Source organism: Coregonus clupeaformis, chromosome 20, assembly GCF_020615455.1.
Source record: "Coregonus clupeaformis isolate EN_2021a chromosome 20, ASM2061545v1, whole genome shotgun sequence".
Lineage (NCBI taxonomy): Eukaryota > Metazoa > Chordata > Actinopteri > Salmoniformes > Salmonidae > Coregonus > Coregonus clupeaformis.
In genome coordinates, this window is record NC_059211.1 from 46,527,606 (window position 1) to 46,541,110 (window position 13,505).

A 13,505-nucleotide genomic window follows, 5' to 3' on the forward strand; every position below is an offset into this window, starting at 1 on the left:
CGATGATATTGGATTGTACAGAAACACAGGCAGGTTTAGCTCTCAAACCTGCTTGTAAGCTTCTAATTAAGATGGCCTTGATGCATAGACAAACAATATTCAGCATCATTTTCTGCTATGAGAAAAAAATTTATCCAGTTGGAAATAGTGGTTTTCAGTTTGGCTGCTTTTTTTTTATTTTTTAACGGCATTACAGCGGACACTCCTGAGGAGGTCCTGAGACTTGCATGGAGTGCTAGGGGGTTTCCACTAGTTACCACAACCACAAAGTCAAATTGTCTATCGTAAAAATTCATGAAAACAAACATTTGCTTTTTGCTCTTCATTTAAGGTTAAGGTTAGGCATAAGGTTAGCAGTGTGGCTAAGGTTAGGATCAGGTTTAGTTTTAAAATCAGATTTTAAGAAGATACATTTTAGAAATGGACAGGGTTTATAACTTTGCGGCTGTGGTAACTAGTGACGACCGTGCTTGTGGAGGAAGGTCAGAAACGTCTTATAGCTGTCAAGTGGTCAGAATGGTGCAAGTGCTAAACAAGTTGATTGGGGCAAAATACGTTGCCATCGCCAGGACGTGGTAAGTTGAAGTTTGTTTATCATTTTGTGAACATTTCTTTAACTTTTATAAATACACGCTGACAGGTCCAACGTGTCCTTCCATGACCCATCACTCAGTTAGCTAACGTTAGCTAGCCAACAACGCAGTGAGCTAGCAAACTAACGTTAGCTACTGTTCTTTGCCGATCTGTGGTCCAAAATAGCTAACTAGTTAATTTTGCTTACAATATCAGGCCTTTGTGTTAATTATGGCCTTAACATTGACCAAATCCACCTTGTTGGAGTGTTTACTTTTACTAGGGGAACAGTGCGTCTGTTAGCTATCTAGCTCCATTTTATCAACACCATATTTTAGCTGTGTTGGTGTACTACTAGCCAACCAAGTGGATTATAGCAAAACTGGACTCTTATCTAGCTGGCTTACCCTTAAGAGCTCAAATTCCACTTCCTTCACCATGGAGTGGAGTTTAGTTCGCTAGCTTACCCTTGGCCTTGATATTTGACAGTGTGACCGTGTGAGATGAACCTTTTTTTCGATTTGGTAGGAATGTTGATGCATTGTTGTATTGATATGCCCACCAAAATAGCCTACACCACCTCAAGTGATCCCTAGGTTGAGCGGTCAAGGGGTTAAATACTGGGGGCGGGGACGGGACGACGACTTGATAGCTGTAGTGCAAACACCTGTAGTAGCTACTGGACATCTAATATATCCCCCCCCACCATGTTATCATTTGTCCAGGGTTCCCACGATGGTTGGTTGGGGATCGGTGGGCGGAGTTGCCCTTGTCTACTTTACAGACTGGAGGCTGATCCTGGACTGGGTCCCCTATATCAATGGCAAATTCAAGGACGACTAGAGTCACCTCTATGGCTCAGAATGGTAAGTGAACATAAAGTGAGATAAGAATTCTGGGGTGCTGTGTGTTTATTTCCAAAGCAACTGAACAATCCTTTCAAGCCTGAGTGTAGTTATAGGCTATTGAGTGGGCAACAGATGGCATGTCCTTAAAGCTGGAACTGCCATGTCCGTTTGCAATATTACAACAAAGAAGTTAATACAAACAACGAACACTGTTTTTTGCCCCCTCGGACATCATTGTATGCTCGATAGAACATCGTCAATGTAGTGCAAGAAAAAAAATCTTGAAGCGCAACACTCCCCACCTCTGCTTCACCTCTGCTTCCTCAAGAAAACAAAGACAAATCAAAGTTTATTGGTCGCATAGACAAGTTAGCGGATGTTTTTTATTTTTGTTATTTAAACTTTATTTTAACATGGAAGACATATTGAGACCTAGGTCTCTTTTACAAATGCGCCCTGTATATACAACATGTATAAAATATATGTAATTATTTATATATAGAGAGAGAACAAAAATATAAACACAACATGTAAAGTGTTGGTACCATGTTTCATGATCCCAGAAATGTTCCATATGCACAAGAAACGTATTTCTCTAAAAGAAATGTGCACAATTTTTTTTTACATCCCTGTTAGTGAGCATTTTTCCTTTGCCAAGATAATCCATCCACCTGACAGGTGTGGCATATCAAGAAGCTGATTAAACAGCATAATCATTACACTGGTGCACCTTGTGCTGGGGACAATAAAAGGCCACTCTAAAATGTGCAGTTGTCTCACACAACACAATGCCACAGATGTCTCAAGTTTTGAGGGAGCGTGCAATTGGCATGTTGACTGCAGGAATGTCCACCAGAGCTGTTGCCAGAGAATTGAATGTTCATTTCTCTAGCATAAGCCGCCTCCAACGTCATTTTAGAGAATTAAGCAGTACGTCCAACCGGCCTCACAACCGCAGACCAAGTCAAATCAAAATTTAAAAAATGTGTCACATACACGTGTTTAGCAGATGTTATTGCGGGTGTAGCGAAATGCTTGTGCTTCTAGCTCCGACAGTGCAGTAATATCTAACAAGTAATATCTAACAATTTCACAACATATACCCAATACACACAAATCTAAGTAAGGAATGGATTTAAGAATATATACAAATATGGACAAGCAATGACAGAGCGGCATGGACTAAGATACAGCACAATATTATAGAATACAGTATATACATATGAGATGAGTAGTGCAAGATATGTAAACATTATTAAAGTGACTAGTGTTCCATTTCTTCAAGTGGCCAGTAATTTCAATAGGCAGCAGCCTCTAATGTGCTAGTGATGGCTATTTAACAGTCTGATGGCCTTGAGATGGAAGCTGTTTTTCATTCTATCGGTCCCAGCTTTGATGCACCTGTACTGACCTCGCCTTCTGGATGATAGTGGGGTGAACAGGCAGTGGCTCGGGGGGTTGATGTCCTTGATTATCTTTTTGGCCTTCCTGTGACATCGGGTGCTATAGGTGTCCTGGAGGGCGGGTAGTGTGCCCCCGGTAATGCGTTCGGCAGACCGCAACACCCACTGGAGGGCTCTGCGGTTGTGGGCGGTGCAGTTGCCGTACCAGGCGGTGATACAGCCCGACAGGATGCTCTCAATTGTGCATCTGTAAAAGTGTTTGAGGGTTTTAGGTGCCAAGCCAAAGTTCTTCAGCCTCCTGAGGTTGAAGAGGCTCTGTTGCGCCTTCTTTACCACACTGTCTGTGTGGGTGGACCATTTCAGTTTGTCAGTGATGGATTTCACATGACTGGGAATATATAGTATTCAGACCCTTTGCTATGAGACTCGAAATTGAGCTCAGGTGCATCCTGTTTCCATTGATCATCCTTGAGCTGTTTCTACAACTTGATTGGAGTCCATCTGTGCTAAATTTAAATTGATTGGACATGATTTAGAAAGGCACACCTGTCTACAGTGCATTCGGAAAGTATTCAGACCCCTTGACATTTTCCACATTACAGGTCCCACAGTTGACAGTGCATGTTAGAGCAAAAACCAAGCCATGAGGTCGAAGGAATTGCAGTTGAAACTGGAGCAGCAGCACGACCAGGTGGCCTGGGGACAGCCAAGAGTCATCAGGCCAGGTAGTCTTGAGGCATGGTCCTAGGGCTCAGGTCCTTCGGGAGGGGAGGAAGAAGTTTGGAACCACCAAGACTCTTCCTAGAGCTGGCCACCCGGCCAAACTGCGCAATCGGGGGAGAAGGGCCTTGGTCAGGGAGGTGACCAAGAAACCGATGGTCACTCTGACAGAGCTCCAAAGTTCCTCTGTGGAGATGGGAGAACCTTCCAGAAGGACAACCATCTCTGCAGCACTCCACCAATCAGGCCTTTATGGTAGAGTGGCCAGATGGAAGCCACTCCTCAGTAAAAGGCACATGACAGCCTGCTTTGAGTTTTCCACAAGGCACCTAAAGGACTCTCAGACCATGAGAAACAAACAAGATTCTCTGGTCTGATGAAACCAAGTTGAACTCTTTGGCCTGAATGCCAAGCGTCACATCAGGAGGAAACCTGGCACCATCCCTACGGTGAAGCATGGTGGTGGCAGCATCATGCTATGGGGATGTTTTTTAGCGGCAGGGACTTGGAGACTAGTCAGGATCGAGGGAAAGATGAACGGAGCAAAGTACAGAGAGATCCCTGATGAAAACCTGCTCCAGAGCGCTCAGGACCTCAGACTGTGGCAAAAGTTCACCTTCCAACAGGACAACAACCCTAAGCACACAGCCAAGACAACGCAGGAGTGACTTCGGGACAAGTCTCTGAATGTCCTTGAGTGTCCCAACCAGAGCCCGGACTTAACCTGATCGAACATCTCTGGAGAGACCTGAAAATAGCTGTGCATCGACGCTCCCCATTCAACCTGACAGAGCTTGAGAGGATATGCAGAGAAGAATGGGAGAAACTCCCCAAATACAGGTGTGCCAAGCTTGTAGCATTATACCCAAGGAGACTTGAGGCTGTAATCGCTGCCAAAGGTGCTTCAACAAAGTACTGAGTAAAGGGTCTGAATACTTATGTGAATGTGATATTTCAGTTTTGTATTTTTAATACATTTGCACACAATTTTGTTTTTTTGCTTTGTCATTATGGGGTATTGTGTGTAGATTGACGAGGGGGGAAAAAACTATTTAATCCATTTTAGGATAAGGCTGTAACGTAACAATGTGAAAAAAGTCAAGGGGTCTGAATACTTTCCAAAGCATTGTATATCTACTTGAAAATCTATGGCAAGACCTGAAAATGGTTGTCTAGCAGTGGTCAACAACCAATTTGACAGAGCTTGAAGAATTTTGGAAAGAATACTGGGGAAAATGTTGTACAATCCAGGTGTGGAAAGCTCTTAAACTTACCCAGAAAGACTCGCAGCCAAAGGTGCTTCTACAAAGTATTGACTCAGGGGTGTCATTTTCAATAAATGTGATACATTTTCTAAAAAACCTTTTTTCACTTTGTCATTTGTCATTATGGGGTATTGTGTGTAAATGGGTGAAGAAAAAATCCATACAAATATTGAATCCATTTTGAATTCAGGCTGTAACACAACAAAATGTGGAATAGGTCAAGGGGAATTAATATTTTCTGAATGCACTTTATATACACCGAATGAATTTACACTAAGAATGGTATGTACAGCAGTAGATATGTAAGTGAGCTATGTCAAGAATCCAGTATATAAGTAAATATGCGGTGTGTATAAACAGTGTAACTGAAATGCAATGTACAGTAGTAGAAATATTAGAATGAGCTGTTTACAATACAGTATTTAAATACATAGTACAAAACCCCAATAACAATGTCCGTGGGGCAGACTGTTTCTACTGTGGATTCCATCTTTAAAAACAACTTACATTTTTCAGTCGTCCCCTAAGGATATGCTAGCGAATGAATTAATAAATAATTATATTTGTGTCCTATTACTGCTAATGACTGGACTGTTTGTGTGTCTGTCTGCAGGACTACGATTTGGAGATGGGCATGGGTGGAGTGCTTGCTCTTTCTGCGTTGGCTAAAGTGGGATGACCCGACACGTCAATCAATCAGGGCTTGTAGGGGTTTGCACATAGGAATGTCATGTTAGATTGCATGCTGTTTTGTTCCAATGTTATTTAATGTGAATAAATATTTCATTTACTTACTGTCTTTGTCATTCTTCTTCACATTGACAATCATTCAAAATATGTTAATGCAGCGTTTGAGTGGCAAACTCGTTGATACGATTGTGTGAAAGTTATTTTGAGAAGTTCCCAAAAAGATGTATTAATGCATAACGTATTTTACCAATAAATTCAATTGATGAAAAATCCTTGTAAATATGTTTTTATTTTGTTTAACATTCCTGAAGTGAAGTTAACATTAATACAGCACCAAATAAGAGAAAGCATTATATCCCACAAATAAGCCATTTGAATGGAATTGCAAATAATTGGTTAATCAGTCACTGAGTGAGAAAGTGGTTATTTGCAAAATATTGTCTGTAAAAATGTATTTGACACTCAATACTTTTTGTCCAACTGTAATGCAAAGTGGTATTAGCAACCACTGTTGCATTAGTTTTAATGACTCATTTTACGCTTGCTTGCTACATAATACACACATGTGGGCTGCTCTGAAGATTCAGAAAGATAGCTACATGTCACATTCTATTTACTATCATAAAGGATACATTGTCTTGTGTTTCTTGTTGGATACATTGACCAGGCTTTTAGCGCTACTTTGTTTCAAACCCCCGTTGATATCCATTATTAACAGTCAGGTTTAATCTGGGGGCGATTCTGTTTTTGCGCGGATGTCTTTCATTTCTCTCATCGAAGGGGGAGGGGAGTGAAAGGAGGGGAGAAGGGATTTAACACAGACGGAAAGGGAGAAACCTAGATAGTATGCGAGATGGAAAAAAACGAGTAAGTACCCTACACAAAATAATACCCAGCTATATTTCTGATATCGCTGTCTTTGACATAAAATGTGTTGTTTTAGGAATGCATTGTTGCAAAATACTATTTTGTCATCGATGAAGGGTTTAGGTTCTCGTGTGGGAGGCGTTTCGGTGGTCTTGAGTGTATCCGCAAACCATTGAACTGTAGGTAGTTCAGGGATTCCAAATTTAGTTACACACTTCTTATTGGTGTTGCAGTTGAACTTTTCTTAATTGCAATGCATTTTTGTTCAAAATAGGACGAGCAATTCGTTTAATGAGTTATCTCACGAATTCTATACCAATCTATCTCAAATAGATAATTGTTTTATACCGAATATTTTCAAACAAGTCATGTAATTCATGTAGCCCTCTCAACCTATGAAGTTCCTGCCTACTTTGTCAATTCATAAAAAGCATTATGTAAACGACTGAATGACAAGTGAGCATTGTCGTGATGAAAACGACTCACTGCGTTCTCGAATTTCACCTATGTGAAACTTTGCCTAAATAATCTCCTTTGTTGACTTTGTGAAATCATATTGGTAATCTATATATATTTTGGGGATAGGCTATGTTATAATGCACTACTTTTGGAGCGTTCACGTAGGCTACCGCGCGCGTCAAATCAATGATTTATCGGATCAGGATTCAATAATGCAATGTAGGCTACTGTCCAATGTATTGCGGATGTAGCCCTCATTGCCCTCTTGAGGCAGGCAGGCAGTGATGTGTCTAAAGGTTACGGCGGAGCGATATGCTGTAGTCTATGACAAAGAGATGCGAGAAATCGGGAGGGAGAACCATGAATAGTGTTTGAGCCGTATGTCGCTAATGGACGGAGTCATTGTATAAAACACGAGATGTAACCCCAAATATAAAAACGCTAGCAAAGATAATCACTGAACACTTCAACAGGAGAACATGGAGAAGAAAAGGTGGGAGTGCTTGGCTCTCCCCAAGGGCTGGCAGATCGAAGAAGTGACCAGAAAGTCGGGTTTGTCTGCGGGAAAAAGCGATGTCTATTATTTTAGGTACTGAGAAAGAGGGTGTTATCATGCAGATGTAGTCTACGGGCGGTATTACAAGGGAGTTGGGGCTGTATGGGTTTACTTGAAGGAGGGGGGTGACCTGGAGACAGAAAGTCGGGGAGGGGAGTAGCAGATATTACTGTTCTATTTGTGGCATCAGGGTAACTAGGCCACTTCTCATAGCGTAGGCCTACATAATAGTTGGATAAGGAGCTTGTGAACCAATGTTTAGCCTATGTAGACCTAAGAACCTGTCAACCTAGTGCAACAGTGTTAGGTTATCTGAATGATTGCATCACACATAGCTTCGCCTGATTTAAAGGCCGTACCTTATCATTTTATTTGACCAGAGGAGCTAACTATTAAATAATCGATTAGCCAATTATTGAATAGATACAGAGGAACAATCATGAAACCACAAGCTGTTATTTTTTAGGATAGGTGAGGAGGAGGATCAGCAGAAGCGAGAAAGGGGGGAGGCGGTCGGTTGTATAGTTTGGTAGGCTACGGTATACCGAATTTTGATTATGTAGTGTGATGCACGCACCTTATTTGCAAGTGAATGGTCTCAATTTATGATGTTGAAAGCAAGTGTAATATTTTTTGCAATAATTCTCAGCAAGCACGGATGTTTCCATAGTTTGGTCAATCATACAAAGTTTTAAATGTTTTAGAAAATCGTAATGCATCAAAATAAACTGTGCATCAATAGGCTACGTATTTGAGATATAACTGGTTATTATAGCAGAGAGTATGCATTTCTATTGCTGATTTGTCAACGCCTTTGTCCACGGATTTAGATCTAGATGCAATAGGCCCTGCCGTTCTGCTGACCACTAATTAGGCCGCAGAAGGCGACCAACCGCTACACAATAATTCTGAAACAATGTTTCCAATCAAACGTTCGAAATGTTGCAACATTTATTGCACTTGATCGCCCAGTTACATTGTATCCCAATAGTTTATCCCCACACTACCACTTCTTCTGGAACATGTTAGTAAGGTCATTTATCTCAAACTATTGTATACTTTTAATGGCGAATTGGTTATACATTTGGGAATATACAATACATGAACATCTATTCTACTGCTTAAATCGTTAATTATACAATTACACACACAAAATCGGTAATTTTTTGGTTTGTTAAATAAAATGCTTATGCAAAGACTCATTGTTCACACATTAATTCCATATACATTACATGAATAATCTGACATATGTGAATAGTAAATCCTTTGCTGTGTTGGTTCTTGCATGATATCTTGTTTTACAGCTACTCTTCATGCCTACAGTTTTTTTCCCCCAGCTTAAAACGTGTTTGTTGCAGAGTCTTTGTGTCTGTCTCTGTCTGTTTGCAGTTTTCCTGATCTACAGGTAACTGCCAAAATAAAGGAAACCGGAACATAAATTGTCTTAATGGGGCGTTGGGCCTCCATGAGCCAGAACCGCTTCAATGCACTATGGCATCAATTCCAAGTGTCTGGAACTCTATTGGACACATTTGGTGTTTTGTTTTTGGTGGTGGAAAACGCTGTCTCAGGCGCAGCTCCAGAATCTCCCATAGCTGTTCAATTGGGTTCAGTTTTGGTGACTGAGACGGCCATGTCATATGGTTTACATCGTTTTCATGCTCATCAAACCATTCAGTGACCACTTGTGCCCTGTGGATGGGAGCATTGTCATCCTATAGGGGCATAGCCATGGTAGCCAAAATAATGGCCTGTCCAGCCTTTTTACACATGACCCTAAGCATTATGGGATGTTAATTGCTTAATTAACTCAGGAACCACACCTGTGTGGAAGCACCCGCTTTAAATACTTTGTATCCCTTATTTACTCAAGTGTTTCCTTTATTTTGTCAGTTACCTTACCTGTATCTATCTCTCTACTTTTCTCCTCTTGCTATCCCCTGGTCAGTTGTCCATAGCCTAACACTGTGGTCTGTTGTACTTTACCCCCCCACCTAGTCCAACCGGGAAGAAGTTTCGGAGCAAGCCTCAGCTGGCTCGTTACCTTGGCAACCAGATGGACCTCGGCTCCTTCGACTTCCGCACGGGGAAGATGCTCATGAGTAAACTGAACAAGAACAGGCAGAGACTGCGCTATGACAGCAACAATCAGACCAAGGTGAGAGGGTTGGCTTCTGAAGTAATATTTCTAGACACTTTGGACAAACTCTTCTCAATGACTGCACCCTTATTTGCTGTCAAACCAGAAGTTAGAAAAAAGAATGCTGAATAACGTGTTTCAAGACTTTTCTCCCAGGCGCTAAGGATAACCGACATATCTAGTATTTGAGGAACAGCACTGTGGCAACATAGTGTTTGTTGTCACTGTCAGCTAATGTTTCTTTGTGTGTCTTCAAGGGCAAGCCAGACCTGAACACATCACTCCCCGTCAGACAGACTGCTTCCATCTTTAAGCAACCTGTCACCAAGGTTACCAACCACCCCAGCAACAAAGTCAAGACAGATCCACAGAAAGCCGTCGACCAGCCGAGACAGGTAAACACAGCCATTAGCCTGTCTGCTGTGTGATGTAAACTACAGTTACATTGAGTTATATACTTTTATTCCTGAAGATAATTTTGACTAATGAGACCAAATCTAAATCTATTTGTATTTGTTGTTTTTTTCACAGCTTTTCTGGGAGAAGAAACTTGGTGGTCTCGATGCGTTTGACATTGCAGAGGAGCTAGTGAAGACAATGGACCTGCCTAAAGGTCTTCAAGGTAAGAGTCCCGTGTGTCCATGCTCTACCAACTGGGGTCCTGTGCGGCTCAGTTGGTAGAGCAAGGCACTTGCAACGCCAAGTTTGTGGGTTCGATTCCCACGGGGGACCAGTATGGGGAAAATGTATGCACTCACTACTGTAAGTCACTCTGGATAAGAGCATCTGCTAAATTACTGAACTGTAAGAGAAAGAGCCATGTATGATCCCCATGTCCCCTCTGTTATTTTTGAATGTCTTCTCACTACTGTGATTGTGAACACCTGTCTGTCCTATAGGAGTTGGACCTGGATGTACAGACAAGACTCTACTGTCAGCAATAGCCAGTGCCCTGCACACTAGTGCGGCCCCCATCACCGGTCAGCTGTCTGCAGCCGTGGAGAAGAACCCAGGGGTGTGGCTTAACACATCGCAGCCCCTTTGCAAGGCCTTCATTGTCACTGACGAGGACATCAGGTAGGCTACACACAGGAGTGTACACTAGATCCATGGAGTCATATCAGTGCCAAAAGTAATGGCATCTGTGAATTTATGAAGTAATGAAACTGAATACATTCATGGAATTGTATTTGAACACATTATTATGACACAATTATGATTTTCCCTTGCTATTTTCATTTCAGTCCATATCTCTAAATGTTTTGGTGTGTTATCTGCTCATGGTGAGTGCAGGAAGCAGGAGGAGCTGGTGTACAGTGTGAGGAAGAAGCTAGAGGAAGCTCTAATGGCGGACATGTTGGCTCATGTGGAGGAAGCAGCCAGCGAGGGTGATTCACTCGAGGAGGGCAACGACGACATGGAGACTGTATAGCAGAGGTAGGCTACTTTTCAAAGGTGTCAGTATTGTTGGGAGAGATGGAGACCCACACACTGTCAGAAAATAGGAATAAATCCAAAACTGAGGCTTCAATATAGATGTTTGACACTGATGATGGCTTGATGCCGAAACGTTTGTGTTCTGTTTTTCGCCTTTTAATTTCTGCACTTTTCTGCACAATTAACTTTTGGGCATCATGATTTAAGCCTCCGTTTTGGATGTATTCTTCTTTTTTTGTTTTCAGTGTGCGGGTCTCTCTCTTCCAGTATTCTCATTTTGATACCTACGCACCTGGAACAAGGACCTTTAAAGAGCGCTGACGGCCTCCTGTTGTTGAAAGTGAAATGAGAGGGTTGTTCAGACTTGTACATCATTTATGGACTTCCCCCAGTTTCTCAATAGATGTCAGTATTTTAAATTCAGAGCTGCAAAGCATGCCACCCAAGGGATATGCTATGACCCATTTATAATATGATTTACTGCCTGTATTTGTTTTGCCATTTCAACAAACCTCTCTGTCTCTGTCCTCTCTTCTAGGACAATGGGTAGTTAGATTAGTGTGGATGGGTTTTTCAACACCTTATCACAGGACCATGAAACCAGGAACCCTGTACCAATCCAACCAAAAGAACTGCCCACTTTCCACCTGCTACCCCTCTGAAGCTTTACCTACCTACTGCCCACCTCGCCCGCTGGTTGGGCTCTTCTGGCTCCAGCGCTAAGAAAGGACTTGGACTGAGCAATTCTGAATCAAATTGATTATTAGCTTTCTTTTGAAAAAGAGCGCATCAAATCACTTTTTGACAGTTCAGAGTGAAAGGAGAGTGGTTACATACTGTATGATGACGAATTCAGTGTTCAATGATGTAGTTGTATTTTTTACAAGACACTGTATGGATTTTCATGTCAACCCCCCAAAAACTAAATTTTAAATGCATTTGGAGATTTTTGCATTAGAAATGAATGCTGTGTTTCCATGTGTTTTTCTTTCTGGGTTTCTAATGCACTCCATGTGGATCGATTGACCATAGTGTAAGGGTACTTTGGTTCAGTTTATAGGGCTATGTGAGAGAGACTTTAATGAGAGGGAACAAGATACTTTCCCAAATGATGCACTCTAAAAAGCGTGTGTAAAAGTCACAGGACAGAGTATTAGTGAAAAATGATTGAATCATGTTCTCAAGGAAATATTCTTGTCATGTAGTCCATTCAAACCCCTTACCCAGTATTGACCAAAGAGGGATCATGTGATTTTTGGGAAGTCTTGCAGTATTCTACTGTACTCTGCTTTTGTTATTGCATCATATCCAGCTTCTCAATAGCTAGTGATGTTTTCACATAACACTGAGTTATGAGGGAAGTCATACTGTACATGGTTATAATGGGGACAATGGTGTAGAAGTGACTTGGACCCTTTTCTCCTACATTGTGTAGATTTTATTCATTTTATCACTCATTGTGCTCACTGAAGTTGTTTAACGTTGCTGTTTCTAGCCAATGCACGTTTGTCCCATGGCCATGCTTCAGTCAACATGTTTTTAAAATGTTTCCAATAATGGGTCAATGCCATCACAACACATGTTGCCTCCCTGTTGTCTTGTGCACTGGGTGCCAGACAGAGTAAGCTAAGCAGATTTTGTTTTCATAAAAATTAGGGCTGGGCTCAATCCGTATCGCAGAAGATCCGTGTTAAATTTAAAGGTAATTTTCGACATTCCACCGACATATGCAGCATTTTCCGTGAATGCAGTCTATAAATGCCTTTACATTTTAATTGAGTGATAATGTGAATCTTCCGCGATGCAAATTAAATTCAGCCCAAAGATTCTCAGTGTTGAGAAAATGAATTGAGCTTTGTACATACAGTGGGGAGAACAAGTATTTGATACACTGCCGATTTTGCAGGTTTTCCTACTTACAAAGCATGTAGAGGTCTGTAATTCTTATCATAGGTACACTTCAACTGTGAGAGACGGAATCTAAAACAAAAATCCAGAAAATCACATTGTATGATTTTTAAGTAAGTAATTTGCATTTTATTGCATGACATAAGTATTTGATCACCTACCAACCAGTAAGAATTCCGGCTCTCACAGACCTGTTAGTTTTTCTTTAAGAAGCCCTCCTGTTCTCCACTCATTACCTGTATTAACTGCACCTGTTTGAACTCGTTACCTGTATAAAAGACACTTGTCCACACACTCAATCAAACAGACTCCAACCTCCACAATGGCCAAGACCAGAGAGCTGTGTAAGGACATCAGGGATAAAATTGTAGACCTGCACAAGGCTGGGATGGGCTACAGGACAATAGGCAAGCAGCTTGGTGAGAAGGCAACAACTGTTGGCGCAATTATTAGAAAATGGAAGAAGTTCAAGATGACGGTCAATCACCCTCGGTCTGGGGCTCCATGCAAGATCTCACCTCTGGGGGCATCAATGATCATGAGGAAGGTGAGGGATCAGCCCAGAACTACACGGCAGGACCTGGTCAATGACCTGAAGAGAGCTGGGACCACAGTCTCAAAGACAACCATTAGTAACAC

General features: G+C 41.6%; 1 protein-coding gene across 3 annotated transcripts; it reads left to right on the forward strand.

The window, feature by feature from the left end:
- The first annotated feature begins 6,265 nt into the window (after positions 1–6,265).
- LOC121533529 (methyl-CpG-binding domain protein 3-like) lies at positions 6,266–11,923 on the forward strand. Of its 3 annotated transcripts, none has more exons than XM_041839561.2 (7): positions 6,266–6,366; positions 9,380–9,539; positions 9,779–9,916; positions 10,053–10,143; positions 10,421–10,598; positions 10,815–10,958; positions 11,497–11,923. In XM_041839561.2, exons 1-6 carry the CDS (start codon positions 6,353–6,355, stop codon positions 10,951–10,953), a joined length of 720 nt encoding a protein of 239 aa, XP_041695495.1. In that variant the 5' UTR covers positions 6,266–6,352; the 3' UTR covers positions 10,954–10,958; positions 11,497–11,923. The 3 variants fall into 3 exon arrangements, with proteins under 3 accessions (XP_041695495.1, XP_041695494.1, XP_041695493.1); XM_041839560.1 differs by lacking the exons at positions 6,266–6,366; positions 11,497–11,923 and adding exons at positions 7,092–7,414; positions 11,204–11,438; XM_041839559.1 differs by lacking the exon at positions 6,266–6,366 and adding an exon at positions 7,096–7,414.
- Positions 11,924–13,505: the final 1,582 nt, after the last annotated feature.